The 15415-nt window shown below is 34.6% G+C and overlaps 2 protein-coding genes and 1 non-coding gene across 3 annotated transcripts; 1 reads left to right on the top strand and 2 right to left on the bottom strand.

The window, feature by feature from the left end:
* Positions 1-22: 22 nt before the first annotated feature.
* On the top strand, positions 23-114 carry TRNAI-UAU (transfer RNA isoleucine (anticodon UAU)). The gene is given in 2 exon segments: positions 23-60; positions 79-114. It is a non-coding gene; the product is annotated as a tRNA-Ile (tRNA).
* A 2906-nt stretch (positions 115-3020) lies between these two features.
* On the bottom strand, positions 3021-8401 carry LOC118072652 (uncharacterized). The gene is made up of 5 exons (XM_035092687.1): positions 8225-8401; positions 5920-7647; positions 4635-5169; positions 3562-4309; positions 3021-3459 (listed from the first exon to the last, which is right to left on the bottom strand). The coding sequence occupies exons 1-5, from the start codon at positions 8225-8227 to the stop codon at positions 3360-3362; spliced, it is 3114 nt and encodes a 1037-aa protein (XP_034948578.1). The 5' UTR covers positions 8228-8401; the 3' UTR covers positions 3021-3359.
* A 1059-nt stretch (positions 8402-9460) lies between these two features.
* Positions 9461-15305, bottom strand: Sf3b3 (splicing factor 3b subunit 3). The gene is made up of 8 exons (XM_035092703.1): positions 15029-15305; positions 14410-14893; positions 13374-14209; positions 12961-13129; positions 12422-12573; positions 11923-12078; positions 10591-11672; positions 9461-10367 (listed from the first exon to the last, which is right to left on the bottom strand). Exons 2-8 carry the CDS (start codon positions 14804-14806, stop codon positions 9500-9502), a joined length of 3660 nt encoding a protein of 1219 aa, XP_034948594.1. The 5' UTR covers positions 14807-14893; positions 15029-15305; the 3' UTR covers positions 9461-9499.
* Positions 15306-15415: the final 110 nt, after the last annotated feature.

A 15415-nucleotide genomic window follows, 5' to 3' on the forward strand; every position in this document is an offset into this window, starting at 1 on the left:
TGTTGGAGCTTCACTCCGTATAGCTCCAGTGGCGCAATTGGTTAGCGCACGGTACTTATAAGACAGTGTTCGTGAGCAATGCCGGGGTTGTGAGTTCGAGCCTCACCTGGAGCATTTTTTTGTTCTACAAACATTAAACATTTATATATGTAAATTGAACAATTCTATTAATTAACTTCATTCTTAATGTTACTCAGCGGGTAATAAAATTACAGATACATAGGAACTTATTAATTGAGTGATGGAAGAGTGTTCAAAAGAAACTACGCAATAAAAAATTTAGCAAAGTCGTTGAATTATGTTATTTATTTGAAATTTTTAATTTGAAGTATCTATCATACAACAAGTGTGTGCAGAACTATCAAATGATAAAATCTACTTTTATTTGGTAGAAATATAACATAAAGTGCGCTGAAAAATGTCGAGTTTAATATTATTTTGTTTACTATCTCCATTATTTACTATTGATGATTTCACTAAAAGAATTATTTTATATGGCAGTCATTATTATTTAGATTTTACGGATTTATTAATTTAGATTATAAAAAAATCGAAAAGGAGTAATAGTCTATTGAAATGTAATTATAATTTTCACGAACTTCAATGGAGTTTTACAAAAAATTAGTTATAGCCTACTTCATCAATCTGACAAGCACTTTACTGAAAATTGATTTCGATAGAATGTCATTCATTAATCTCCTTTTCCATTTCATTACAAAATAAATTAATTTCCATTTGTTGTTAATTACTTATAAACTAAATATTTTTGTTGATTAAAAATTGATGTATGTTCACCTCAATCTACAATAGATACTAATATAATATTTTAAACTATTTATGTTTTTTTAAAGTTTCCTGAACTTTTATTACTTTTCATTTTTTTCTTTGATCTTGTTACATATCTTCATTATTTAATTTCCTTTTTATTTTTAATGAATAAATTTATTTACTTACTTAATCTACAAATATAATTATATTATATTTATAATATTTATTCTATAGCATTATTTTATGCTATTTATGTTTTGTTTATTATAATAATAATCTCTTTGAAATTTTTCTTTCAATAATGGAAAAGATGAGCCGTTGAGTTCACAAAGATAACGTCAATAATATTTTCTTGTTCTTTGTTTAAATAATACTTTGAAAAGGTAACAATTTTGTTTTTGTTCTTTTTAACTATCAATATTTTCTTGTGACATGAAGATTTTTGATCAAACATTTTATCAAGATGAGTTTATTTGTGAAATTCTCATTAACATATATTTTATTTGAGCGTATAGATTTTTGGTTTTAACATCAAATATTTTTTTTTTTTATTTATTAAATTTTCTATTTTTATATACTTATAATAATTGTAGAATTCTTCTATTATAACATTATATTCTCAATTTTCTTCTATTCTTTCTAATAAATATATGAATGGTGCAGTTACATGAATTAATATTAATTTATGTAATTTTAGTGAACATTTTTTGAATGATGACAATAGAAGAAGGAAGAGCCAACGATAATTATTAACTATTCTGCATACGTACATTTAATTAATTACATTCGTAACTCGTTTTTTATCACAGCCAAATCTATTTACATAAAGTGACGCGTAGGCACACACGTACATTATGTTTTTATAAATATTTTTTAACTGTGAACATATTTCTATAGATCATTTAATATTACTAAATAATATTTTATAACTAAATTAATGATTCTTTCATTCTTATAATAATACTTCTTACATACATACCTTTTTTCTCTTTATTATTGATATTAATTAATTTCATACCATAATATATATATAATTAAATTATAAAATACATATTATCATATGATACAATTACACAAAATCACATCACTAAATCATATATCAAATATTATCATACTCATGCAAGCTAGAAGTTGAGAAGCTCTCTTTCCAAATTCCTCAATAATTCTGTATATGAAAACAAATCAATTCTGAAATTTTAACAACTTTTACTTTATGACAAAGTTACTCTACATAAATTAAACTCAATTACATCAACTTTTGATTTGTATTGCACTTTATACTGACATATTTTAGTTTAATTTATACAAATGTTAATTTTTCATTAAATCCTTTTTGGTACCATTTTTGTGTTTGTGTAAGAATAAAAGTTGTTAAGAAATTCAAATAATATTCAGTATGATAAAGAATGATAAGCGCCATGTAAAAGTATTATTGAATTTAATAATTAATTATCTCATGACAAAGACATCAAATCCATGGTTTAGTAGATTATACCTTCATTTATATCTACTTGTTCAATAATTTAACCGCACAACTACTTAAATATATATATATGAAATTTTTCTAAAGCTCTGTCATTTGATGGCTTTCTTTGATGTACGTCATTTATACGAATCTACTTACGTTTTATAAGATGCTTGCTAATAGCACGAGACAGAAAGGAGAACTAGGTAAGAGGTTCAACGATAATCTCTACGATACTTTCCAACGTTTTGGAATAACGACGAGTGTAAGAGTTGTTTTCACGCAAATATTTTATAAGTTTATAGTGTATGTATGTGTTGTGGTGTATGTTAAAATGTATATTAATAATGTATTTATTCGAAAGATGATTGGGGCAAGTATATAAACTGCGTTTCAAACCACATTTTTCAACTGCAGTATTATTACGCTGAGACATTTTGTACCACAACAGTTAGTCTTAAAGCTTTTCTTTGTTTCAGAAAATGAAGATGAAAAAATGATTCTTTCTTTTTCGTCAGTAATTTATACTTGTCATTATTTATTTACGATTAATGATTTTATGATAAAGAGAATAAGGGATGGATGATGAATAAGGCGAAAATGATTCTGACACGATGTGCTGAGACAGATAATGACATTTCCAGAAAGAATAAAATTCTTATTTCGTTGAATTAATTTTTAACAAAAAAATAATGCAATATAAATTAAAATCTTCTACTTCAAGAAGAGATTTAAATGTATTAAAATTTTTCTCTTTATGTACAGAAAAATTATTTCCACGGTTTATTTTTACAGAAAAAAAAAATTCTCAAGTACTCACGGGCTTTTATGTAAGTATTATTTAAACTCTAAATAAAATTATGTTGGTGGAAAATTTATATCTCTTTCTGGAAGTGCATTTTTTCCCTTCAAAATCTATATGAGGGTTCATATACACATGTCATATGCGTTTCGTGCAAATCCATAATTATGATCCTCGTCGTGACAAGTCATTATTTATCGTGAACATACGCCGAGTTAAATTACAGGACGGCAAAATTGCACGGAACGACGTGTAAAAAGTTACACACTAAACCGTTGTCTCCCGGTCGACGTGAATATATTCCACGAAGCCGGGAGATTGTTGTCAAGAGCCTAGGAGGGATTCTTCAGTAGGAGCTCTTCGTGGCCTACCATTAGATCTCTTAAGATCGTCATTGTAAAGCCTCTTGGCACGAGCTTTTGATCTGTAAAGCAATAAATTTTTTAACAAGATTCCAAGATAAAAAAAAACAGTAAGCAACGACAAATTAGTCAAATCAAAGAGTAATAAATGGCTTCAAACTCACTTGCAAATGAGTATTGTTAGCAGACACGCAAAGGCAGTAACAATTCCGGCAACACCGGCCACAACTAGCCACATTCCTGGTGGAAGTAGACCTAACAATCGGGCTCCACTTCCGCAATTTGCTTCATCGTGACCTGAGGGGCAGTGAGTATGTCCATCACACCATAAAGCTTCAGCTATGCAAGCACCAAGTTCAGGACAAGTATAAAGACAATCTGTACTAGTTGTATCATTATCAGAAGTTCTTCCAGGAAGACGTAATTGTCGATGCAAAGCAGACCGACTTTTGGATATTTCTAACCAAGATGCAGTAGCTTGTCCAGGTTCACGAGCAATAAATTCAATAACAAGTGCTGCTGGCCTTGGAGGAGCTAGCCAATGTTCATCAGCATCACCTGCAGCGATTCTCCATTCTTCAGAGAAAACATGGACTGTAGATTCTCGAGTATTTGGGTCTACTGGACAAACGACTTTCAACAGTTTTGTTGGCCATCCAGTATAAAGGAGAAGTCTATTTGATGTTGGACACTTAGTTGATGATTCTGATGAATCTGATGAAGGTACTTGATGTTGTGAAGACGATGCAGCGACAGCTGATGATGTTCCTGATGATGAGTCTATAGGTAGAAACCATCCCCAGGTTAACACAAAAAGAGATCTGTTATCTCTGGCTTCAACGAGCCATGGCATTCCTTCACAGTAAATGTCTGGCCTGGACAATGGTGGAGCCGTAAATTTCAACTCTCCGCCTAAATAGAGAGAATTCAACATTAATTTACATATTGTAGAGCAACGATCCTGGGTTATCTAATAAAATCAGTTTAAAGTGGCATGTATTTAAAGTGCATTATTGGTAAGTATATTTATGATAACTTAAAGACTAGAAGTGGAAGATTGGATTTAACCAATATAGTTATATAGGTAATACATGTAATGCTATTTGACACCTAAGTGGTTTATCAATAAGTATCTTGTTCACCGAGTATTGACAGTTTTCCATTAATCTATTCAATGCTCTCGACGCTAATATCTTCAAATAAAAATATAATATGGATGAAGTTCAAATAGGCTTACCCTCTCCTCGTAGTCGTTGCTTTCTGGGGCATTCAGGGACCCGAATGAGCTCGAAATTCGCATAGAAGAACAGAGTCTCGAAGTCTTCATAAGGGGCTTGTTCACTCACTGTAAATTTTAATTCCAAAGCTTTGCTAACGGATATGTAAGTTAGAGGCAAGTGAGAAGTATTATCGCAGAGACAAGCTCGCGGTAATTTAACATCACGCCATGGTACTTCATATAGATTTAAGTTTGCATCTCGAGTTCCAGCATCAGCGAGACATCTTGGTCGACCAGAATGAGGATCTAATTCGCTAATGCAATTAGTCGCATCACCGAGACTTACATTATGAATTGTAAGTCTAATGCGTTCACCAGAACCAGCTTCTATTCTATAAGTACAGCTTATTTTAGACTGGCCACCTCTTCCAAATAGACGAACATCACGAGGTGATGAAACTTCCCCATTTGATACTCGTCGCCAAATTCTACTGCACACTCCATCCCCCCAAGGTTCACCGCCTTGCAAAGTTGATATAAATTCATAACGGGCCTGAAAGTATAATTTCATTTGTCAGTTATATTATGAAGCGATTAGAGTCTACTTTCAACCGACAAAAGAAAATGAATTAAAAAAGTAGAATTTTATGAGAAGTTTAAAAGCTATTTTCCCACTACTTTGTTATGTTATTCATGAAATTTGATCGTTAAAATAAAGTTTGAAGAGTTGTATAAGCTTGTTTTGTTTGTTTTTTAATATTTCAATGTTTAACTTTCAATGTTTTACCACACAGAATTAACATTGACTCTAATGATAATAACGAATAGATATTTAAGGTAATACTCATTATGAAAATTAACATAATTACATATTACTAAAATTTAAATGTGACTACGATAGTCATTTGTTTTATTATTTTCATAACAATACAAATTCGTTAGTTTTATTTCAAGAGAGAGTTTGATTTGGTCGGAATATCTACCGCTAATTAGAGTTAAAGCTACTTGATGCTTTAGAAATGCATTCAAGTATTAATTTTAGTTAAACCTTTTTTTTATTGAAAATTAAAAGTGAATTATTACTATTTTATCACATACAATAGATAAAAATTGATCATTTGTTTGTTTGGGATAATAACATCAATAAATGAGGTATAAAAATATAAGTATATAATAAAATTGTTGAATTGCGATAATAAAGGTTCTACTGTGTGGAAAATAAATAAATTGAAGATAGATAACTTTTATTGAAGATCAACTGATCCCTCTTTCACACTTCAATACAGATATATTTATAGCTCACCTGAAAATTGACGGTACGAAGAGCAGTTCCAAGAGGAGCTTCCATCCTCAATGTAAGGGTTGGCGTGATAGTTAAATAGCTTTCCTGTGGCGTGCAAGGTCTAGTGGACCTAGTAGAATTTCTTAAAGCTGCATGAGCACACAATCTAGGAATTCCATCACAAAGACTAACAATAGAGACACCTGTATTAGGTGGACCATCCCAGAGAGTCACTTTAATAGCGCACTGAAGATTTTCACTTTGTTGAAAGGTACTTGCATTGTTATCGAGACCGCCGGTTAAATCTCTTTGAATAAATGAGGAAAAATACAGCCAAACTCGGTCACCAACAGTGCCTCTAATGTTCCAGGTACAGATAGAACCAAGTGGTAGGGTATGTTGAGGTGCACGAAGAATTCCACTTCGTTTAACAGTGGCATTGATAAAGAAGTAGCATCCTTGATCACCTCGAGCGTAATCAAGACCGTCAGAATCAACATAAACAACAGGAACTTCAAGTTCAATACGCAAGGGTGATGAGCCAAGAGGGATGGCAAGAGGTGAGCTACGGAATTCAATTAACATCGTTGGTCCCCGTGCTGTAATTCTAGGTAATGGTCCGCCACAATAGACAAGAAGTATGGCATCTTCAAGTTTCGGGCCATCACGAAACACTAAACGATCCTTCTCTGGAGGGCAATCCTGCCAAACGCTGAGTTTGCTCGAGTTATTTGTAGCTAATGAACTATTATCATGGAGATCAGTGGCTGTAGAATAGTTATAGCTGTTGTTGAAAGACGATAAAGAAGTGCTAGTGAAACCCTGAAGAATTGATGATCCAGCTTTAATGGTACTCGGTCCACTGCCTGCTTTAATGGATATCATCGCGTGCTTACATGTCGGCACGAATTTTTGCCTCACAGTAATGAGACAACTTGCATTTCTTGGATACTCCCCCGGGTAATTGGGGCTTTGAACGCGGCATTGTTTTTTATGGCATTCATAAAAATTACGTGAACAATAAGTACCTGGAACCGGTGAACCACGTTCTATTGTTAAGCCTGGTTGACCGAGACGTGCTATGGCATCATTCCGACCAATGAACCGATAACGTAATCGGAATTCAAACGGCACGTCGGAGGGTGCATGAAAAAGTCTAATTGATGCCGTGACTGTACTAGTCTCACTGTAATAAGAAGCCCGTCCCTCGCCGGTACCACACCATGAGCCGCCTGTGAAAGGTTTCCCAAGTTCTGCCAGTTGAAGAGACCCTTCTGGACAGCTTGAATAAAATGGTTCATTGGTATCGCCATTGACTGTCTCGAGGCGACCGATGCTAAATGCATCCCAGAGCAATTGAACCAATTCTCCATGACCTGGTCCACCAGCTGTAAAGGTCAAATGACAGAGAAATGGCAGTCTCACTTGATTTGGTCGTGGTAAATCCAGTTCATATGTTCGACCTTCCTGTCCATGATACGTTCGATTGCAAGGAGTACAAAGAGCTGGTTCATCACTGCCATCACCACAGTCGTCACGACCATTACAATAAGCATCCAACGGTATGCATCGACCATCACGGCATGCCAATTCCGCGAGTTCACAATTACTCATTACCATTGGTATTTTGATTGCTAAAACCAGTAGCATTGCGCAACTCCATCTTAATGCTGGTCTGACATTCAGCCTTCTTCTGCGTTTTCTCCTCGTCGGCTCAAACACCTCCTTCCCATCAGCTGTCGTCATTTCCTGTGAGGCATACAGGGAACTCTTTCAGTGGAATAAATCCTTGATAATATCGAGTGACGTTAAAAATGGAAGGTCGTAACAATCTACCGGCTAATCTTGTCACATTATTACGCCTCATATACTTGTACATGTAACATTTATTATTACCTGAGTACTTTACTTTGCTTCCTGTATTTACCTACTACTTGTCATTAATTATTATCCTACTCTATTATATGTATAAAAAATACAATGAATTATTGATGAAATTGGTGCAATTTGTAATCTAATTCACGAGACATTGGCATTATTTTCACACGTGTAAAAATCAGCACACAAGAACACGTGTAGTGTTATAGATAACTAAACATTATAAGGGTTTAACCGTAGTAGTGCAAAGTTTTGAATTAATGATTAATATTTATTTTTATAATCAGGGTAATGCACACTGACGATAATTCAAATCACAGAGTCGACAAAACAAACGTTAAAACATCAAGGCACACAATACCGGGTATTGACCAAGCCTCTTGTCATAACTCCTCGACCCATTCGACATCTCGTGCACTCAGAGTAGAAATATTTAGCACAGATTTACCATATTTCAAAGTGGGCGTACTTCTCATCACAGGCAGTAATGTTGCTTTGGTATATGGCTATTGCTCAAGTAGCACAACCCTATACGTTGTATTGTCAAATTCATCATCATCACTATCTTCATTTCGAGAACTCGCGTATTATCACGACTTGTGCACGTTGGTCGCAGCATCCGTAACTTTACCCGGGGCGAGACTAACGCTGCTGTCTCTTTCGATGCTCCCCATAAACTCCTCACTCCCCTCTCGAATACTTTTGCTCTCTTTCTCTAGCACCCTTGCGCCAACGCAGACGGCCTTTGCCAACTTGACCACCGACTGAATGGCAAGCCACCCTCGTGTACGTGTACTCGTGCACCTGTGAGGACCACCTACTACCCTTCATGCAGATTTGTGCAAATTTGTTCGCACCACTCGACCAACAACTCTTGGAGAAGTGTGTGCGTAGCTATCCCCAAACGCGGATGCGGTTGTACTTGCCCTCTTGTTCATCGAATGCATTTTTGCATTCAGTTGGTGTCGTATAAATTTTAAAACGAATGTGGCTACAGGTCGGAATTGCATTCTTGTCCCAAGTGCATTGGAACCAATAGTGGAAAAACTAGATATGTAATAATTTTTTTTACCTTTTTATTTATCAGCAACATACTGGTATCATCAGGATATGTATGGCTGTGCTAGAATTTCAACCACGAGGCATCAAACTATCTCGAATTTCTGGTTACGAAGAATCGATCGTCTGTCTACCATTTCCACACACACATGCTGCTTATATACATAGACGCACACATCCATTATTCCTAATGGAATTTGTAAACGTCTCCGCTACCCTCTAACATTTTTCTTCCCTTCAAATCAAGATATTCCTTATTTTTTATACAGCTCATCATTCTTGCTCTGTAATTCCTTATCATACACTTATTTACACAGGGAAATAAGGTCAAGTGAGTTTGAAGAGATAGGATGACAATGCAATTAGAATTAATTTATAGTTTCTGAAAAAAACACAGTTTTTGTTAAATTGTTGTTTTTATTCATTCGTTATTATTACAATAAATAATTGTAACCTAAAAAAAATGATTTATACACAGAACTTTTTAATCTTATATTGATCACTTAAAGTGTACCGTCCGTTCGTATTTACAAAACATAATTAATAATTGTTGAATGAATTTTTTTACTGATGATAGAATTTTATTGTAAAATAAGATATGATTCAATTGTGAATGATGAAAATAAAAATTTTGTTTATCAAATGAAATGAAACTTAACTTTATTTAAAATGCATAACGTGTTCGGATGTCTTCTAACTTCTTGGAAACTTCGGATGGAGTTCTCTCCAGGTCACCTGATATACTTTTCTGTTTGGTCGGTTCTATTGAATTGAATTGCTCACACAAATCACCGTCAATAACATTCTTAACGGGATAGTAATACGATCTAAAAGACAAATGATCACGGCCACAAAGTGGTGGATGCTCTGAACGCATATGCATCTCCAAATGTTGGAAAAAGTCGTGATCCTCATGGCTGGTAAATGGAACAAGTACTCCCACAGTGCCGCTCAAAGTTGTGTAAACTAAACTTTCAGATCCACCAGGAATAAGAGTGGCTTTTTGAAGTGACATAACAATTTCTCCAACATGAAAGCAGGCGACAGTATCAGCCTTTTGGCTCGCACCATTCAGCAACCCTCGATCCCACAAGGCTTTATTCCCAGTAGGATCTTCATCAACGTCATCATTAATTCCACTCGCAAGTCGTACGACCGCAATGTTTCCAAATTTATCAGCTGTCGCAACAGTATCATAATCCAAAACACAAGTCGTCGTAATCCATCTTGGATGCGTGTCATCAGCAAATACAATTAATTGATTCTCTTGGCGTTTGTACCGTACTGCATAAACCGATTCCTGTACGTCGCTAACAAAAATCCGTTGGCCTACAGCATTAATCGATACAATTGCATTCGGAATGTGCTTATTCTCACACTTCCTCAATAGTTTTTTCTTTCCCATGTCATACAATCGTAGCATTCGCCCAACTCCCACTAAAACTCGGCCTTGATAAGGACATATTGCCAGTGGAATTTCATCTAGAGGTGTTTTGTGTACTAATTCAATGCTCGTACATTCAATATTTACTCTGTGCAAACAGAAAAAAAATTCTTAATAATCAAAGCATGTTTACCGATTTTTGAACATAAATAGACTGAATGTATGAATTCAGTACTGCAGGAATATCATCAATATTTCACAGATAGTGTGATAATGTCATCATTGTTTAATATAATGAATGAAAAAAAGTAGTATATAGTCTCTTTTTTGAAAATAAATGAAAATAATATTTCATAATGTATTTAACTTACTTGTATGTATACAAAAATCCGCCGTTGCTAAGCCGTGGATTAAGTTGATATTCTTTAGCCACACCAATAATAAGGAATAATTGATCTCCTTGATTCGCAAATTTGACTAATGATAGACATAAAGCTGCATAATTTTGTTCAAGCCGATGTACTTCAAATGTTTGACCTGTAGTAGGTGCCATAATTCTGATGAGAGACGCCCACAAACCTGGACCAGCTCGAGGTGAACCGAAAACTGCTTCATTAGGCTCTTCAGATAAAAATGCTTCTGCAAGTTCTCTAGCAACTGTCGCCTCTTCAGCACCAGCTGCTTCTTGCATTTCTTCGGCCATTTGTAATCGTCTTTGTTGTTTTGTTTCTTCAGTGTAAGCATTATGTTCGGTTTCGATGATAATGAGATGAGCGGAATCTCCATGGACAGCAAATTTACGTGGAGTGTACTCAAGCGGAAAACTTACTTGATTGAACACAGCTCCTAACTTCTCGAGTGCCAAAATTCTCAGTGTATTTGTAGATATGGCAACTATTCCTTCAGGACATTGTTCTGAACTGAATCCGGAAGCAAACTCCAAGCTTTCATAGGAAAGGGGAGTCAGGTGGAATCGATTTTGATAATAGTAACTCAGCCACGATCTACTGCTCATCGCAAGCACGGCTTGATTACCTTGCATCCGTATTCTGAATAATTTTACGGGTCTTGAACCCAAGTACCTAGTACGAGTGTCTGCCAGATCTCCGGATATTGGGTCAAGAACCGTCCGAAGCAAGACTCCATTTTGTAATCCAATGTTAAGGTACAAACTAGCTTGTTGTTGAATCACATTATCGTCTGGATTATCAACATCTTTAGATGCTCCCATTTCTACAATACACAAACTTTCCGCAGCTGCTGGTAGTGCTTGCATACTTCTCGATGAAAGACAGTCTGAAGGATCCAATGAAATAATTCTTACTGTGTTGTCTTGTAATCCAACTGCAAGAAACCAAGATCGTTGTTCTCCCGTTGCGACGTTTCCTAATGCCATACACATTACTTCCGACGGCATTTTCTTCCTTTCCGTGTATTCATTTAATTGTCCTGTCTGAGAATGCAAAAAAAAAATTTTACAATTTATTCTTAAACAATTTACAAATAATTATTTACAAATAAAGTGTTAAAGTTTATTTGTTCACTCCGTAAAGAAACTAAGAAACTTTAAAAAGTTTTCAGTTAAAAATAGTAATTATTGAGTGACAAATATTTTTCGCATTTTATACATCTCCAAGGTTACTTTGAAATCTTAAAGAGAACAATAATGCGGCATTGTTTATTATAATAGCAGCTATTTTTACCGGATCCATTTCAAAGTAGACTAATTCACCACCGGTGAGTGCTATGACGACTTGCCGCTGATTTACTGCACATTTAACAATAGTCTTCTTCCCTGGAGCCTTCCATTCATTCACACGCTTGTCGGCACGGATATGACGAATCCCATCCGGATACACCTGAAATAATAAATAAGTTTAAATTATAAAGCTGAATGACTCTAATTTCCAGCTGAAGAGTTTAAAAAAAATTGTTAAAAAAGAATTTAACTATTGACACGTGTACAAGTCAGATTACCAGGAGAATAATCATTGGATAGACAATTCTCCAACGATGCAATAACTTGAAAAATAATTTAGCACATAAATGCGACCGTCACGTGGGTTAACCAGGTGCCGGAGATACCGCAGTGCATCAATTAATTTTTTATCGAATTAGCTTATACATCTTTTATTCTTTTACGCTTGAATTATTTCAATTTCAAATGAAACTTGTTAACAAGTTTTTTTAATAATTACTCACTTGAACTAAAGCATCCTCTCCGAGTGCAGAGCAGCTTAGGGTAGGCGTAGTGCCAAGAAAACCTGAATCTGTTACTTCTTCTACAGTTTCTCCAATACTAAGGACAAGAGTAGCATTGACGAATGACACAATGATGTACGCATCATATTTCTCTGTAACCCAAACCATATTTATCATCCAGATTAAGAAAAAAGTAGATTTATATCAAAAACAATAATATTATCAACTTTGTAACTATATTGTACATCTTTGCTGAAAGCTCTATCACATTTGGTCTCTTTGAACCAACCATAATGATAATCCGAGCTGATTCAATTCACTCTTACCTCAGGATCATTCAAGGACTGGACTGGTCAACCATTAGCTCGTAGGAGGCCTGAAAGAGATAACTGGTGTTTGATAAGAGTGTATCAAGCCACCAGATTTGTTACTATCTTCTTTTTTTTTTGGTTCGTTGAATTTATAGAAATTTTTATGCAATACACAAAAATTCAAATTAATCTACGAAACCTTGCAAAAATCATGTTGTGATAACTAACCATCAACTCTTCTTTTTACGGTCCAGACAGCGTTTGGATTACCCGGAAGTTCACTCACAGCCATTTCTGATACTTCAAGACCATGTCGTAAAACTCGTAAAGTAGATCTTGGTCCTCTGCCGCAAGCAATATAAAGCTGTGGAGTGTCTTCATTGGCTAAATCAGCAACCTTTGAAATAAAAATTTAAAGTGATATTTTTTCTGCTTGATTGAAGCAATTAAAATTAATTAAAAATGAAATAAACTGTCAATAATCGAGTTCACTTCGGCTTGCAAGCAAAAAAACAAGTCAAAGGCGACGAAAATTAATTATTCTTGCATCAATTCACAGAGAATTGTATATTAATTATATCAAGTCCCTACTTGATGATGCTAATAGTTGTTTCTTAAACAAATCAAATTTTATCAAGTACCTGACATGCCATAATAGGAGATAAACTATCCATCTCATCGACGAGGACTAAATTTCTAAGAGGTCTTGGAGCAAAAAAGAACGTGTCTCCTTCTTCAAGAGGCATTGCTGAACTAAACTCAGGTTCATCATCATCATCTCCGAGATGTGCGATTTGATAAAGATAATGATTACCAAACTCCGAAGCGACAAATAGAAAACCAGTCTTTAGTACACACATACTTGTAGCTACGGGGACAGTATCAAAGTATTTTAACTTTATTTCTGTAACCATATCTTCATCAGTTTCCAGAGTAATCTTAAATATATCTCCTTGCTCTGTTTGTGCTAAGAAGAAAAACATGCTCTTTGTTTTATGTGTGGCTGAACAGACAAATATCATTCCTCTTTCAGGATCATCCAAGTCGTTTCTTCGTCGTGGAATTGGACAACGAATGTCATGTTGATCCCCAAGGTTTTTGTACGTCAAGTAATTTTCAGAACAAATTAGGACACCACTGGGGCCATCATTTCCGCCGGGAACAGAGACGAGAAAATTTGCATGTTCTTCTAAGGGTTCGCTGTATTTTCTAACGACGTGATTTAAACCAAGATCTAGTTCATAGAGAGTTAAGGTTTGTTGAGTTTTAATAGCAGCTTCACCAGTGGGGTCATTATCGGCTTCTTCATAATCAATTTCAAGGCAAGCAAACATGGGATTTTCAAATCCAACATCCACACCAACTGTATGGTATACTAGAGTGTTACTTTTATGAGCTTCTAATGGCGATGAAATCGTAAGGCGAGCTTCAGGATCTCGGTTAAGAATATAAACAAGCTTCTGTTTTTCAATCGCACCTGAAAATGATATGAAAAATTCAATTAATAATCTACTAAAGTAATTCTAAGATTACATAAAAAGTTAATAAATTTTATATCAGTAACTGATGAGTATAATCAATGTATTTCAGGTGAAACACGGACAGTTTAAATCATCATTTTGAAAAATTAATAAATATTCATAATAATTTTAATCAATGAAAAAGATTAATTTTTACCTATCATAACAGCTCGTCCTTTAGGGTCTATAGCTAGATATTGACCTGGAACAATTCTTCTACATCCACTTTTTCCGAAAGTTTCCTGATGTACTTTTTCAAAAATATTTTTTGCAGGAATATATTCAAGAATAACTATTCTCCCAGAGTCAGAGCCAACTACAATGTAATCCTTTGTTCCTCCAGTTAGTCGAAAGGCCATGAGGGACCTCACAATTCCAAAAACTTCCACAGCTAACAGAGTATGTACTTTGCCGGTATTTGGATCGGGTCGTAAAAGTTCCAATGATTTACCCCTTGAGACAAGAATCTCCTGGAGTTTCGTGCCGGAAAAATTACCATGGACTGCATGAGTAATTCCGGTGGCACGCTGGAGGGTTAAATTATATAGATACATCGTGACTTAATGTTTATTTTATAGAAAATACTTGAGATTAGCTCTTCTGTGCTTGCTTAGTGCATTAACATGGCGGATCCATTCGATCTAAAAAAATTCAAAAAAAAAAATTAACCATTAAATATAATGAAATAAATGTAAAACTCAATATAATATACAATATTTTTATTTGACAATAAAAATGTACTTTAAGATTTGAAGGATAATGTTGGATTACTGTACCTTCAACTCCAAACGCGTATTGATCAGATTTCACGAAATTTTCCGTTAAAATTTCGTGTATAACCTATGAATATTCGGGTGCATTAGATAAAAAAACGATAAATATCGAACGTAAAAGTACGGAATTCACGACAGAATAAATAAAGAAATCAATAAATAATTATTAAATTGTACTTTTCATTGAATAATTGCATAAATAATGATGTGAGCAGCAATATATTAATTTTCACAATGCCACAATTATGGCGGTAACAAAGCGTTTTAATAGGCGTCTATCAAGCCGTGCGTGTGAGCTGCCTGTATTGCGTTTGCGCAACTTTATAGAAACCCATTTAGACGCCCCCTTACGCTATAAAATATAAATACTTTATTGAACGTAACATGGCG

This window comes from Chelonus insularis, unplaced genomic scaffold (genome assembly GCF_013357705.1).
Source record: "Chelonus insularis isolate UGA/USDA-ARS -01 unplaced genomic scaffold, ASM1335770v1 contig_94_pilon, whole genome shotgun sequence".
In the NCBI taxonomy this organism is placed as follows: domain Eukaryota; kingdom Metazoa; phylum Arthropoda; class Insecta; order Hymenoptera; family Braconidae; genus Chelonus; species Chelonus insularis.

What these genes read in the sequence shown, in the direction of transcription:
- LOC118072652 (XM_035092687.1), bottom strand. An exon ending in TTCGTACCGTCAATTTTCAG is followed by an intron (nt 5,170 to 5,919) that starts GTGAGCTATAAA and finishes TTATACTTTCAG; the next exon opens with GCCCGTTATGAATTTATATC. An exon ending in GCAACGACTACGAGGAGAGG is followed by an intron (nt 4,310 to 4,634) that starts GTAAGCCTATTT and finishes CTCTCTATTTAG; the next exon opens with GCGGAGAGTTGAAATTTACG.
- Sf3b3 (XM_035092703.1), bottom strand. Translation starts at nt 14,806, where the DNA reads ATGTATCTATATAATTTAACCCTCCAGCGTGCCACCGGAATTACTCAT. An exon ending in CGTAAAAAGAAGAGTTGATG is followed by an intron (nt 12,574 to 12,960) that starts GTTAGTTATCAC and finishes TTTGGGTTACAG; the next exon opens with AGAAATATGATGCGTACATC. An exon ending in GAGAGGATGCTTTAGTTCAA is followed by an intron (nt 12,079 to 12,421) that starts GTGAGTAATTAT and finishes TTATTATTTCAG; the next exon opens with GTGTATCCGGATGGGATTCG.